The sequence below is a fragment of the Heliangelus exortis genome, chromosome 29 (genome assembly GCF_036169615.1).
Source record: "Heliangelus exortis chromosome 29, bHelExo1.hap1, whole genome shotgun sequence".
NCBI classification, from domain to species: domain Eukaryota; kingdom Metazoa; phylum Chordata; class Aves; order Apodiformes; family Trochilidae; genus Heliangelus; species Heliangelus exortis.
The window spans coordinates 4418689-4432366 of NC_092450.1; the positions used below are offsets into that span (position 1 = coordinate 4418689).

General features: G+C 49.5%; 1 protein-coding gene across 2 annotated transcripts; it reads left to right on the forward strand.

The window, feature by feature from the left end:
- Positions 1-148: 148 nt before the first annotated feature.
- MED1 (mediator complex subunit 1) lies at positions 149-13477 on the forward strand. Of its 2 annotated transcripts, XM_071728792.1 has the most exons (17): positions 150-407; positions 1709-1815; positions 2398-2476; positions 2677-2731; positions 2856-2988; positions 3699-3727; positions 4100-4171; positions 4463-4537; positions 5089-5162; positions 5350-5439; positions 5847-5958; positions 6179-6303; positions 6500-6618; positions 7107-7308; positions 7961-8056; positions 8165-8270; positions 9731-13477. In XM_071728792.1, the coding sequence occupies exons 1-17, from the start codon at positions 380-382 to the stop codon at positions 12972-12974; spliced, it is 4746 nt and encodes a 1581-aa protein (XP_071584893.1). In that variant the 5' UTR covers positions 150-379; the 3' UTR covers positions 12975-13477. The 2 variants fall into 2 exon arrangements, with proteins under 2 accessions (XP_071584894.1, XP_071584893.1); XM_071728793.1 differs by lacking the exon at positions 1709-1815 and having other exon boundaries at positions 149-407.
- Positions 13478-13678: the final 201 nt, after the last annotated feature.

Sequence of the window (13678 nt, forward strand, 5' to 3'; positions counted from 1 at the left end):
AGACCAGGCCGGGCCTTGTCACAGCCTTGTCCCGTCCTCCCGCCGCTCTCCTCCGGGCCGGGTCACGGCTGAACCCGTTTAAGCGCAGCGTTCGGTTCGGGTCTGACCGCGGCCGCCGCCGCCAGAGACTGAGGGGAGGGGAGAGGGGGGAAGGGGCGGGGTTTGCCGCCGCGCGCCCCGCCCCGCCCCGCCGCCCGCTGCCGCCCGCGTTGTCTCGCGAGAGTCTCGCGAGAGGCGGGGAGCGCAGGGATGGCGGCGGCCGCTGCCGTGTGAGGCGGCTCCGCAGCGGCCCGGCCGCGGCTCAACCCCCGCCCGGCTCCCGGCCTGAGGTGACACCGCCGCTGCGGGGCCTTGAGGGCCGCCAGACCCCGCCGCCGCCATGAAGGCGACGCCGGGAGGTACCGAGGGTGAGTGAGGGACGGAGGGAGTGCTGCCGGGGAGGAGCGGCCGGCGCTGGGGTTCCCCGCCGGCCCCGTGAGGAGATGAGGCGGCCCGCGGGGCTGGGGCTGGGGTTGGGGTTGGGGCTGGGGTTGGGGTTGGGGCTGAGGCATCTCCCTGGAAGGCGGCAGCCGGGATCCCTTGGTCGCTGGCACCGCGCTGGGTTTTCCCCGGTGCCCTGGGGGAATCGTGTGGTGTCTGCGCCGGGGTGGTTCCGTTGGAGGAAATGAAGATGGATATGGGGCGGTGGGTCGAGTTTTGATGAGATTTGGTTCCTGGAATCTTTGGTTCCTTCTGACCCCTGCACGTTGGTAAGGTTTTCCCTGGCATTGGACACTTAAGTTTCAGCTGGATGGGGTGCTGGGCCGGCTTGTCCAGACGCTGCTTTTGCCAAGAAAGGTTGGAACAAATGCTCCTTGATGTTCTCTCCAAGCTGGGATTCTGTGATACAGAAATATTTGGAGGGAGGGTGAAAAGCAGCCCGAGCCTGGCTGCTTCCTCTGTGACCCAGTGGCCACGGGTCCAAACAGAGGCAGGAGGCTCCAGGTGAGCATCAGGGGACACTTTTTCCCTGTCAGGATGCTCAAGCACTGGGTGCCCAGCCAGGTGGTGGAGTTTCCACCCTTAAGGAGGTCCAAAAGCCACCCAGACATGGTGTGGCACAGCCCTGCTTGGGCAGGTTGAACCCAAGCTCAGCACTTCTGTGGTTCTGATGTAGCTGAGAGGTATAAAGTGTCTGAGATTTCTCTGTTTCTTACGTGGGGTCAGCATGAGGTCTGCAAACTGTGTGTGCAGCAACAGTCAGACCCCCAGAATGCTGCAGGTGGGGGCAGCAAGGTGCATGGTCCAGCAGTTCAGATGTCACAGATGTGTTTGCCCTGGAGCTGCCAGTGACAGGGTTTGGTTTGGCAGGGATGGCCACTGGGATTTTTTTTTTTTTTTTTTTTTGACAGGTGCAGAAAAAGCTGTTCTCTTAGCCCAAAAAAAAAAAAAAGGCAAAACCACAGTAATGTTGAAAGCTGCCTTCTCTGTGCATGTCTGGTTAGAGAGCAGGGAAGAACTGGACCATTTAATCTTTGTGCTTTTACCTGAGTGGTGGCAACTGGAGCAGTTGGGTTGAGGCTTTTTGGGGAAGGTCTTGGAGCTAAACCAGCAGTAAAGAAGTTTGATGGAATTGTGTTTAGCTGAAAGTTGGGATCTCTTTTCATTACAACTGTAAAACCTCAAATATTGTCTTCTCCTCTTTCCTGAACACTCCCCTGGCTCACAGAAACAGAGAAGCTGAATAAGATGAGCACCCTCTTGGAGAGGCTTCACACAAAGTACAACCAGAACAGACCCTGGACAGAAACCATGAAGTTAGTCCGTCAAGTCATGGTGAGAGCTGTTGGCATCTCAGCTGGAACCTCTCTCAAGTGTCTGTAATAATGATTTTGTTGAGTTTGCCTCCCCCTTTACAGCCTTGGGGCAGCTGTCACCTCAGAAAAGGCTCAAACTGGTGGCTTTGGCCAGTGCTGTGTCAGGATGTTGGGCTTTGTAAGGAGGTTTGGTGATATTCAGGGTTTGAAACACCAGTCCCTGGGTTGGGAGAAGGAGGAGCAGGAAAGAGAAGAAAGAGGCTTCTGCATATTTTGTGGTGTTAAAAGTTTTCTTGTCTCATTGTTCCTGTGTTGTCTCCTACAGAACTCTTAGGGCATTCAAATGTTAAAATGTTTTAAGCAAGTTGCTCACAAGAAACTTTTAAAATCAATGCCAGGCCTGGCTGTGTTACCTGCTTCCAAAATGGGGACTGCACTCCTGCAGGGATCAAAATGAGTAATTTTGATGTAATTTTGGAATGAAGGGTCCTCTGCTTTTGATTGCCTGAAATAAACCTCACTCAGCTGATCAAATGTAGCAGCAATTCCCTCTTCCTGAACAATATGCAAAAAAGGGACATTTTTCTTCTTTCTGCCTCAGGAAAAGAGAGTTGTGATGAACTCTGGGGGGCACCAGCACCTGGTGAGCTGTCTGGAGACTCTGCAGAAGGCATTAAAAGGTTGGTACCTCCTGTGTGGGCACCTACAGACTGCTCAGCACTGCTGGGGAAGTGCTCCAGACCCTAAAAGCAAGAGAGGTTGGTGCCTGTGGGACTCTGTGAGCAGAGGTGGGAGGGAGCAGCTGGTTGGGGTTGGTTTTCATGCTGATGTTTGATTCCTGGGACTCACTTTGGGGTTTTTTTTTGCTTTTTTCATGCAGTATCTTCCCTGCCTGCCATGACAGATCGTTTGGAGTCCATTGCCAGACAAAACAGGTACCTCTGCTCCTTGGTTTTCTGCCAAAGGCTTTTCCTGTGGATCTCTACACCTCAGTGCTGGTTTGATTGGTTTTTCTGTGTGCCTCTCACAGCAATTTTTTTTCTTTCTTTTGTATTTAAGCCTCGGATCTCACCTCAGTGCAAATGGCACTGAGTGTTACATCACTTCAGACATGTTCTATGTGGAAGTCCAGTTAGATCCTACAGGGCTGCTCTGTGATGTCAAGGTGGCTCACCATGGAGAAAACCCTGTGGTATGTATTAATGACCAAGAGGAGGGTAATTAATGCCTTTGTGGCTTTGGAACTGCCATTTTGGGTCCCTTCTGTTTGTTTGGGTTGTGTCAAATGTCCCACTGGACCAGGCTTTGCACCTTTGCTGCTCTTTTTAGGGGAAGCAAAAGCCTCCCCTGAGGGATCCTTTCTTGTGGGCTGAGCTGATCAACACAACATGTGCAAAGGCCATTTTCCTGCTGGTCTCTCTTTCTCAGGGTGGTTTTATAACTGCCAGAATTGTTTGAGGAAGTTAGTGCTGTGCTTCTGAGAATTCTGTTTCTGGAGGAAGGAGAGGGAAGTTAATGTAAAGCTCAGGTCTGTGAATGGGAAGTACTAAAATGCAGAGTGCTGACAGAAAAAGGTTTCACTCCCCTTCTGCACCTGTAGAAAAGTGTGACAGTGGCCTGGCCACTTGGCTGAAAACAGACATTTTAATGTCTCTATGCAAGGTCACCATTTCTCACAACTTTTAAAGTTTATTTCAAGTGGAAATCGCATGAATTTGTCCCATTTGGGGTTGATGAGCAGAACCAGAACCAGATCACTGTGGGGTTGTGAGCATTGTGTGGCTTCTCATGGAAAGCTGATGCTCAGAAGTGTTACTGTCCCAATATTTTACAGTTGCTGTGCTGCACAAAGACTGAAACTGCTGCATTTGACATGAATATTGTGTGTTCTTTCCTTTCCAGAGTTGTCCAGAACTGGTGCAACATCTGAGGTGAGCAAGAAGAGTTGGTTGTTGATTTTCTGACAGGTCTCTCTTTGCAGTAATAATCTAATGCTATTTTATGTCTGGAAACACAAAATATTTCATAACTCTTCCTTCCCCACAAGGTCTCTTTACCTCTCCAAGGCATTTTCAGGCTCTGGTTCTGATTCTGAGTGCTGTGCCTGCTGTCTTGGAAACCACAGCACCACATTCATCAGAATTATTAATGCTGAATTGTTTAAAGAATGTGTTTTGTAGCTTTCATGTAGCAAAAGCCTTTTCTTGAGTGACTTTGTCTGTATTAATCTAACTCCTTACAACCAAACCTCACTCTTATGAACTTTGAATGCTTGTTGAACTTTTTCTCCCTCTTCCTTTCAGAGAGAAGAATTTTGATGAGTTTTCTAAGCACCTGAGGGGACTTGTGAACCTGTACAAGTTGCCAGGAGACAAGTGAGTCTGGAACCTACTTATTTACACCCATTTAGATCAAATTAAACAAATGCACAGGGCTTAAATTCTCATTGTGTGTGAGCCCAGTGACTTCATCACCAGGACTTCCACGTGCACACAGTGGGTGGGGAGGATTTAATGTGAAGTGAGAATGCAGAATGAGAAGCTGTAGTTTGTAAGAAATTCTCAGTCTGGCAGCCAGTGCCCCAGCTGGTTCTGGGAGCTGGACCTCACTGCCCAGTTCCTTTCCATTTTTCTGAGGTTGTTTTGTTTGTTTCTTTGTTTCCCCAGCAAACTGAAGACTAAGATGTACTTGGCTCTGCAGTCCTTGGAGTTGGATCTCTCAAAAATGGCAGGGATGTATTGGTAAGGAGATCTGCAGTGGTTTATTGGGTCATTTTTACTTAATAATGCTGCAGCATAATAATAATAATAATAATGCCTGGGCATGCCAAGGGCTTTGCATCCAGGAACTGTCCCATCAGTGCCTGTGATTTCTGACATGATTGCCAAGAAGCAGTTGAGTGCTGAGGCTCTAGATGGCCAGTGCCAGCAGGAGAATGATATAAAGATAAAAAATTACCCAGAGCTTTCTGAGCAATTCCTTTTTAGCTGCAGAATTCAACTGGAAGGGAGTCAGGAAGGCAGAAAGTTTGTAACCAGGTAGATCAGTGGTAATGCCTTTTACAGCAAGAAACTGAGAAACATTTGGCCTTTTTTCACTGGTGTAGGTGAACATCCACACTGCAGAGAGGGCAGGAGCTTGTGTTTTGCCTGTTACAGTGTGAGGTTTGATATTTCCTTCTCTGTGTGACTGAGAAGTGTGTGTGGGGGGCTAAGAGCTGCCATCAGCACGTGAATTTGGGCTTGAGCTGGGACTCTGGCTTGCTGCAGCCCCATGGTTGCTTCTCTTGCAGGCAAGCCACCAATGCAAACCCCCTGGACAAGATTCTTCATGGCAGTGTTGGTTATCTCACCCCCAGGAGTGGAGGTATCTTCCATTAACAATTAAAAAAGAAAAAAAAAAAATAACAATTCCTTTGCTCAGGCTCCCCTTGGCAGACGTTGCTTTCAGCTTAACTGGTGGTGCACTGGGTGGTTCTATGGGTTACCAGTGGTCAGGTTAACTGGTTAACTGGTGTTGTCAGGATGCCTGTTCAAAAGCTTCTCTCCCACAGGTCTTCTGATGAATCTCAAGTATTATGTCTCACCCTATGATTTATTTGAAGATGGCACTGGAGCTCCTGTTATTTTGCACGAGAACAATGGTAGGTCAGCTTTAGAGACTGCTGCCCACTCATGCTTGAAGGAGAGGAGAAAAGCAGAATTTGAGCAGTTTATCTCCTTTCTGTTATCTCCCTGGAGGACAGGAAAACCATAGGTTGGCTTCCAGAGGGCCAATTAAAATTGAGGCTTGTCTTGGAAAAGAAAAAAAAATAAAATTGTCTCAGGTCATGACTTGGTTTGCTTTGTAAACAGCACATGGGAAACTTGCAAATGTGCTTGCCCACGTTGTGAGAGTGTCACTGGCTGGGCTGTAGAGTGATAAAGAGTGAATGCTGAAAGCTGTTGAGGAAGAAAGGAGTTTCCAGCATTGTGATATTGAATTCCTGAAGCTTGCATTGGGTTTATTTCACCAGTTTGGGTTTTTTTTTTCTCTTGCCTCCCCCTGCAGTTCCTCGGTCCCTGGGCATGAACGTGTCGGTGACAGTGGAGGGGACCATGGCCATGTACAAGCTCCCCATTGCTCCCCTGATTATGGGCTCTCACCCTGTTGACAGCAAAGGGTAAGGGAAGGAGGTGCCATAAAGCACTTCCATGCTGTCTTTAAACCAAGAAATGTGTATTTTGGGTCTGTGAGGTGGTTTTTGAGCCGTGTCTTGATTTTTAAGGACTAAAAACCTGCTTGCACTGAAGCAGCCAGCCAGCTGGGTGTCTGGCTCTCCTAGCAGAAGCCAGAGTCATTACCTGCCTCTAATGAGACCCTTTATTAACCCAATATTTCAGGACTCCTTCGTTCTCCTCCATCACCAGTGCCAACAGTGTGGATTTACCTGCTTGTTTCTTCCTGAAATTCCCACGTCCCATCCCGGTCTCTCGAGCTTTCATTCAGAAACTCCAGGGCTGCACAGGTGAGTTGCAAAGCTGTCAGACAGCTCCTCCTTAGCTTTTTATTAATAAACTGCTGCTAATTTTCAAAGCATGACATTTACTCAAGGTTTTTGTGCTGTTTTCAGTACGCTCCAGACAGGTTTCCTTTTCAAGACAGGAATGCACCATCTCTTCCTAGCTCCTGGCTGTCACCCTGTGCCATTTTTCTCTCCTCAGGCATCCCCTTGTTTGACACACCACCAACCTTTGTGCCCTTGTATGAGTTGATCACACAGTTTGAATTGTCCAAGGAGGCTGATTCTCTGCCTTTGAACCACAACATGCGTTTCTATGCAGTAAGTATTGGGTCAGAACCAGGGTGCTGCACTTCCAGAGGAGCACTTTGGGCTTTTGTTACCTCTTCCATGGGGCATAAAGGAAATGGGGACAGGATTTATCCCCAGGCAAAACCAACACTATCGAAACATTGGAATTCAGATAGATGTGACCACAGTAATTAATATAATTAGGTAATGAAAGATAGATTGCTGCAGGAATGATCCCAGAGTTCTAGGACTGATCTTCCCAGGTGCTGGATCCAGGGCTTGCTCTTTCCTTCCTTAATCTTGGATCCAGGGCTTGCTCTTTCCTTCCTTAATCTTGGATCCAGGGCTTGCTCTTCCCTTCCTTAATCTTGGATCCAGGGCTTGCTCTTTCCTTCCTTAATCTTGGATCCAGGGCTTGCTCTTTCCTTCCTTAATCTTGGATCCAGGGCTTGCTCTTTCCTCTCTTTTATCACCTCGAACCCAGCGGTAATTGGAATAAAGCAGAAATTGTTTGTCAGGCTCTTCCAGGACAGCAGCACTGTTACTTTCTGAACAAAGATGCTCCTCTCCCAGATGGAAGAAGCCTCCAAGGAACTCTGATCAGTAAAATCGCCTTCCAGCACCCTGGTCGGGTTCCTCTCATCCTCAACCTGATCAGGCACCAGGTGGCCTACAACACCCTCATCGGCAGCTGCGTCAAGCGCACGGTTCTGAAAGAAGGTGGGTACAGCCCTGAGTGGAGTGGGCTGTGTGGGCAGCAGGAAACCCTGACTGGTTTTCCAGCTGGAGAAATAACAAATGAGACCCTTGCTGCTTCACTTTCTGCCCAGGGTGGGTACAGCCCTGAGTGGAATGGGCTGTGTGGGCAACAGGAAACCCTGACTGGTTTCCCAGCTGGAGGAATAACAAATGAGACCCTTGCTGCTCCCCTTTCTGCCCAAGGTGGGTACAGCCCCGAGTGGAGTGGGCTGTGTGGGCAACAGGAAACCCTGACTGGTTTTCCAGCTGGAGAAATAACAAATGAGAACCTTGCTGCTCCCCTTTCTGCCCAAGGTGGGTACAGCCCTGAGTGGAATGGGCTGTGTGGGCAACAGGAAACCCTGACTGGTTTTCCAGCTGGAGGAATAACAAATGAGACCCTTTCTGCTCCCCTTTCTGCCCAAGGTGGGTACAGCCCTCAGTGGAATGGGCTGTGTGGGCCACAGGAAACCCTGACTGAATTCCCAGCTGGAGGAATAACAAATGAGAACCTTGCTGCTTCACTTTCCACCCTCCCCCCATTTTTTTTTTTCTCCTCTACATGGGGGTATTGAGGTGGTGCCTCTGGTTCATCCCCTGCGTTCCCTGATTTAACAGCTCCCACCTCTTTCAGATTCTCCTGGGATCCTGCAGTTTGAAGTTTGTCCTCTCTCTGACTCCTGTTTCAGTGTCTCCTTCCAGCATCCTGTGAACGACTCCCTGGTGTGTGGTAAGTGGACTCAGTAGAAGCACGAGTGGTGTTTGTGGGGAGGCAGGCAGGGTTTTCTTGCACTGCAGCCAGGATTTTGATCTCCTCCAAACACCTCTTCTCTTTTAGTGGTAATGGATGTGCAAGACTCTACTCACGTGAACTGTAAGCTGTACAAGGGGCTGTCTGATGCTCTGATCTGTACAGATGATTTCATTGCCAAAGTTGTTCAAAGGTAAGCTGGATTTATTTATTTTTCTTTTGTGCTGCTGCACTCTCCAAATCGTCCAGATGAACTCTCTGTCTATCTCACATTTATCCTGGCTGTTCTGGAGCCTTTCTGTCTGTGGGTGAGTTTTGGTAGTGATTGTTTGGAAGAGAGGAAAGCTTAGAGCCCTACTTGAAAATTCCATTCCTGACACTGAACCACAGCTGCCTTTTTCTGAGTGTGTGACTGAGGTGCTGACCTATTTATGCCTCCTCCTGGAGTCAGCTGCTAAGTCTTGTAAAAAGTGGCAGAGCTCCCCTGCAGTTTGTCATTTACAGAGCCCTTTTATCCAGGTTCCTCCACCCCAGCCACCATTCAGCACGCAGCAGAGTGTTAACAGGGCAGAGCACAGCCCTCTGCAGTGCCAGTAGTTGGTTTTCCTTTCAGATTTTTATAGGCTTTGCCATCCTTCAACAGAATGTGGCACTACCTTTGATCCTTGGCACTACCTTTGATTTTTAGAGTTGCAGGAAATTTCTTTTGCCAGGCTTAGACAAAGGTGTTTTCTGGCAGGCTCGGGGTAACAACCCAGACTGCATCCTCTGCTTTATTGACAAGATCATGCTCTGTCAGCTTTTGGAGTTAATGAATTGATTAATTTTTCCCTTTGTGACTGCAAGGTGATGTGGAGAGGCTCAGTTGTCTTGTGGCTGGGGCATTTGCAGCTCCTGGACCTGTGGCTCTTTTGTGCTGGTGTGATCCCTGCTGTTAAAATCTCTTCAGTGACTGTTGCTAGAGGGCAGCAAAATACACTCTCCCCTCTTTGTCTCCTGTCTTGCAGGTGTCTGTCCAATCCTGTCACCTGTCCCCTCTGTCCCCTGTCTTGTAGGTGTCTGTCCATCCCTCTCACCTCTTTCTTTGTCTCCTGTCCTGCAGGTGTCTGTCCATCCCTCTCACCTCTTTCTTTGTCTCCTGTCTTGCAGGTGTCTGTCCATCCCTCTCACCTCTCCCCTCTTTGTCTCCTGTCTTGCAGGTGTCTGTCCATCCCTCTCACCCCTTTCTTTGTCCCCTGTCCTGCAGGTGTCTGTCCATCCCTCTCACCTCTCCCCTCTTTCTTTGTCCCCTGTCCTGCAGGTGTCTGTCCATCCCTCTCACCTCTCCCTTCTTTCTTTGTCTCCTGTCTTGCAGGTGTCTGTCCATCCCTCTCACCTCTCCCTTCTTTCTTTGTCCCCTGTCTTGCAGGTGTCTGTCCATCCCTCTCACCTCTCCCTTCTTTCTTTGTCCCCTGTCTTGCAGGTGTCTGTCCATCCCTCTCACCTCTTTCTTTGTCTCCTGTCTTGCAGGTGTCTGTCCATCCCTCTCACCTCTTTCTTTGTCCCCTGTCTTGCAGGTGTCTGTCCATCCCTCTCACCTCTTTCTTTGTCTCCTGTCTTGCAGGTGTCTGTCCATCCCTCTCACCTCTCCTTTCTTTGTCCCCTGTCCTGCAGGTGTATGTCCATCCCTGTCACCATGAGAGCAATCCGTAGAAAAGCAGAAACAATTCAAGCAGACACACCAGCCCTGTCCCTCATTGCAGAGACAGTTGAAGATATGGTGAAGAAAAACCTTCCCCCAGCCAGCAGCCCGGGGTATGGCATGACGACAGGCAGCAACCCCATGAGTGGTACCACTACCCCAACCAACACTTTTCCCGGGGGGCCCATCACTACTTTGTTTAACATGAGCATAAGCATGAAAGAGAGGCATGACTCGGTGGGCCACGGGGAGGACTTCAGCAAAGTGTCTCAGAACCCTATTCTCACGAGTTTGTTGCAGATCACAGGGAATGTGGGCTCTGCCATTGGCTCAAGTCCAACCCCTCCCCACCACACGCCACCGCCGGTGTCCTCGCCGGCGAGCAACACCAAGAACCACCCCATGCTCATGAACCTTCTCAAAGAGAATCCCCCTCAGGATTTCTCCACTCTGTACGGGAGCAGCCCCCTCGAAAGGCAGAACTCTTCCTCTGGCTCCCCCAGAATGGAAATGGGCCCGGGGGGGAATAAGCAAAAGAAAAAAAAATCCCGCATGCCGGCCGACAAACCCAAGCATCAGACTGAGGATGATTTCCAGAGGGAGCTCTTTTCGATGGATGTTGACTCCCAGAATCCCATTTTTGATGTCAACATGACTGCAGACACCCTGGACACCCCTCACATTACTCCAGCACCCAGCCAGTGCAGCACCCCTCCTACTACCTACCCACAGCCCATCCCTCACTCTCAGCCCAGCATTCAGAGGATGGTTCGGCTCTCCAGCTCCGACAGCATCGGGGCCGATGTCACCGACATCCTCTCAGATATAGCAGAGGAGGCTTCCAAGCTCCCCACCACTAACGAGGACTGTCCACCCATTGGTACTCCAGTCAGAGACTCTTCTAGTTCAGGACATTCACAAAGTGCCCTCTTTGACCCAGATGTTTTTCAGACCAACAACAGTGAGAACCCTTACACAGACCCGGCAGACCTGATCGCAGACGCTGCCGTGAGTCCCAACAGTGACTCCTCAAACCATTTCTTTCCAGATGGGGTAGATTTCAATCCTGACTTGCTCAACAGCCAGAGTCAGAGTGGCTTTGGGGAGGAGTACTTTGATGAGAGCAGTCAGAGTGGAGACACTGATGATTTCAAGGGCTATGCATCCCAAGCTCTAACCACTTTGGGGGTGCAAGTCCTGGGGGCCGACGGGGGGGAAAATAAGTTTAAGGGGAGCGCTCAGTCCGACACGGTGGATTTTAGTATTATTGCAGCTGCAAGCAAAGCACTGGGGTCTTCTGACATCATGGAGCATCACAGTGGAGGTCAGAGCCCTTTACTGAGTACGGGGGATTTAGGGAAAGAAAAGTCTCAGAAACGGGTAAAGGAAGGCAATGGTTCTGGGAGTAACCTGGCAGGTCCCGGGATAGACGGGAAGCCGGGGAAGCGCAGCCGGACGCCATCCAGTGATGGCAAAAGTAAAGAGAAACTTCCAAAGAGGAAGAAGCAGGAGACAGATGGGAAGTCTCCATCTCACAGCTCATCGAACAGGCCTTTCACCCCACCAGCAAGCACGGGTGGGTCCAAATCTCCTGGGAGTTCAGGCAGGTCTCAGACTCCTCCCGGTGTAGCTACTCCTCCTATTCCAAAAATAACCATTCAGATCCCCAAAGGAACAGTGACTGTTGGGAAACCCTCTTCACACGGCCAGTATACAAGTAGTGGCTCTGTCACCTCCTCCAGCAGCAAAAGCCATCATAGCCATTCTTCCTCCTCCTCCTCTTCTTCCTCCTCTTCAACCTCAGGCAAAATTAAAAGCAGCAAATCGGAAGGGTCTTCTGGCTCAAAGATGAGCAGCAGCCTCTACTCCAGCCAAGGCAGCTCAAGTTCAGGCCAGTCCAAAAGCTCAGCTCAGTCAGTAGGAAAGCCTGGATCCTCCCCCATCACCAAACATGGCCTCAGCAGTGGTTCTGGAAGTACCAAGATGAAGCCTCAAGGAAAGCCATCGTCGCTCATGAACCCTTCCATGAGTAAACCAAACATCTCCCCGTCTCATTCTAGACCCACGGGAGGTTCTGACAAGCTTGCTTCTCCCATGAAACCTGTCCCAGGAACTCCTCCATCATCTAAAGCAAAATCACCTATCAGTTCTGGTTCTGGAGGCTCCCACATGTCTGGGACTGGATCAAGCTCAAGTATGAAATCGTCTTCAGGAATGGGATCCTGTGGGTCTATGTCTCAGAAGCCACCTCCTTCATCAAATTCTTCGACAGCATCTTCATCTTCCTTTTCATCTAGTGGGTCTTCCATGTCTTCATCTCAGAACCAGCATGGAAGTTCCAAAGGGAAATCTCCAAGCAGAAACAAGAAGCCATCTCTGACTGCAGTCATAGACAAACTGAAACACGGGGTTGTCACTAGCGGGCCTGGTGGAGATGACCCAATGGATGGGCAGCTGGGGCCAAGTTCCAATTCCTCAAGCCATACTATTTCCTCCAAGCACAATATGTCTGGAGGTGAGTTCCAGGGCAAACGTGAGAAGAGTGACAAAGAGAAATCTAAAGTCTCTGTTTCTGGAGGAGCCGTCGACTCTTCCAAGAAGACTTCAGATTCCAAAAGCGTTGGGAGCACTGGAGTGGCCAAAATCATCATCAGCAAACATGACGGTGGTTCCCCTAGCATTAAAGCCAAAGTAACCTTGCAGAAACCTGGGGAAGGAGGTGGGGATAGCCTGAGGCCTCAGATGGCTTCTTCCAAGAGCTATGGATCCCCTCTCATCAGTGGATCCACTCCGAAACACGAGCGCTGCTCTCCCAGCCACAGCAAGTCACCAGCATACACTCCCCAGAACATCGACAGTGAGAGTGAGTCTGGCTCCTCCATTGCTGAGAAGTCCTACCAGAACAGCCCCAGCTCTGATGATGGCATTAGGCCTCTGCCTGAGTATAGCTCAGAAAAACACAAGAAGCACAAAAAAGAGAAGAAAAAAGTCAAAGACAAAGACCGGGACAGGGATCGGGATAAAGACAGAGACAAGAAGAAATCTCACAGCATGAAGCCAGAGAGCTGGTCCAAGTCCCCCATTTCAGCTGATCAGTCTCTCTCCATGACAAGCAGCACAATCCTTTCAGCTGAGCGACCCTCCCGGGCTAGCCCTGAGTTTCTGATTGGGGAAGAAGATGATGATCTCATGGATGTTGCTCTCATTGGCAATTAATTCTCTTAACGTCTTCAGAAGATGAGGTGAACGCAGGACCTGCAGGTTCTGGAGGTGGAAAGAAAGGAACCATTTGTCACAAACCTGCCACGGGGATTTCTGTGGGGTGTGTTTGAAGAGGAAAAAAAAAAAAAAAAAAGTATTTCCAAGGATCTCCAAAGTCTGAATGGAGTGCGAGCACCAGCAGCTCCTTGGGCGTGCTGAGTGCTGACTGTGGCCTTCACCCCATGGACACTTCCACCCTTCCTGAATTTCTAAGTATTAATGGCCCCGTTAGAGATAAGGGGCATAAAGCTCAGTGTGTAAGCAAACCCCAAACTGATGCAAACAGAAACATAGGCTGTTTGGGGAGAGTCTGAGTTCCTCTGCCCCTCTTCCCACTCAGAATTAAGTTGCTTTTGATTTTAGGAAGTTTTAAAGGAATTATTTTAGGGTCGGGTTTTATTCTTTTTTAAAAGGTGGTTGGAAAAAGAAAAAAAAAAAAAAAGTTAATTTATTTTATATTTGTGGCATTTCTTCATTCAATGCTGGATTCAGTGCTCTGGAACTTCACCTTCCTCTGACAGGAGCTGCTCTGCAGGATCAGGCACTGGGGCCTGGTGGGTGTCAACGTTTTATTCCAGGTCACAGGGCTGAAGGAGCTGTTTTACCTTTGACTTCCCCAGCATTTTAGTTACTTATTTATGTCTGGATCTGAATGCCTG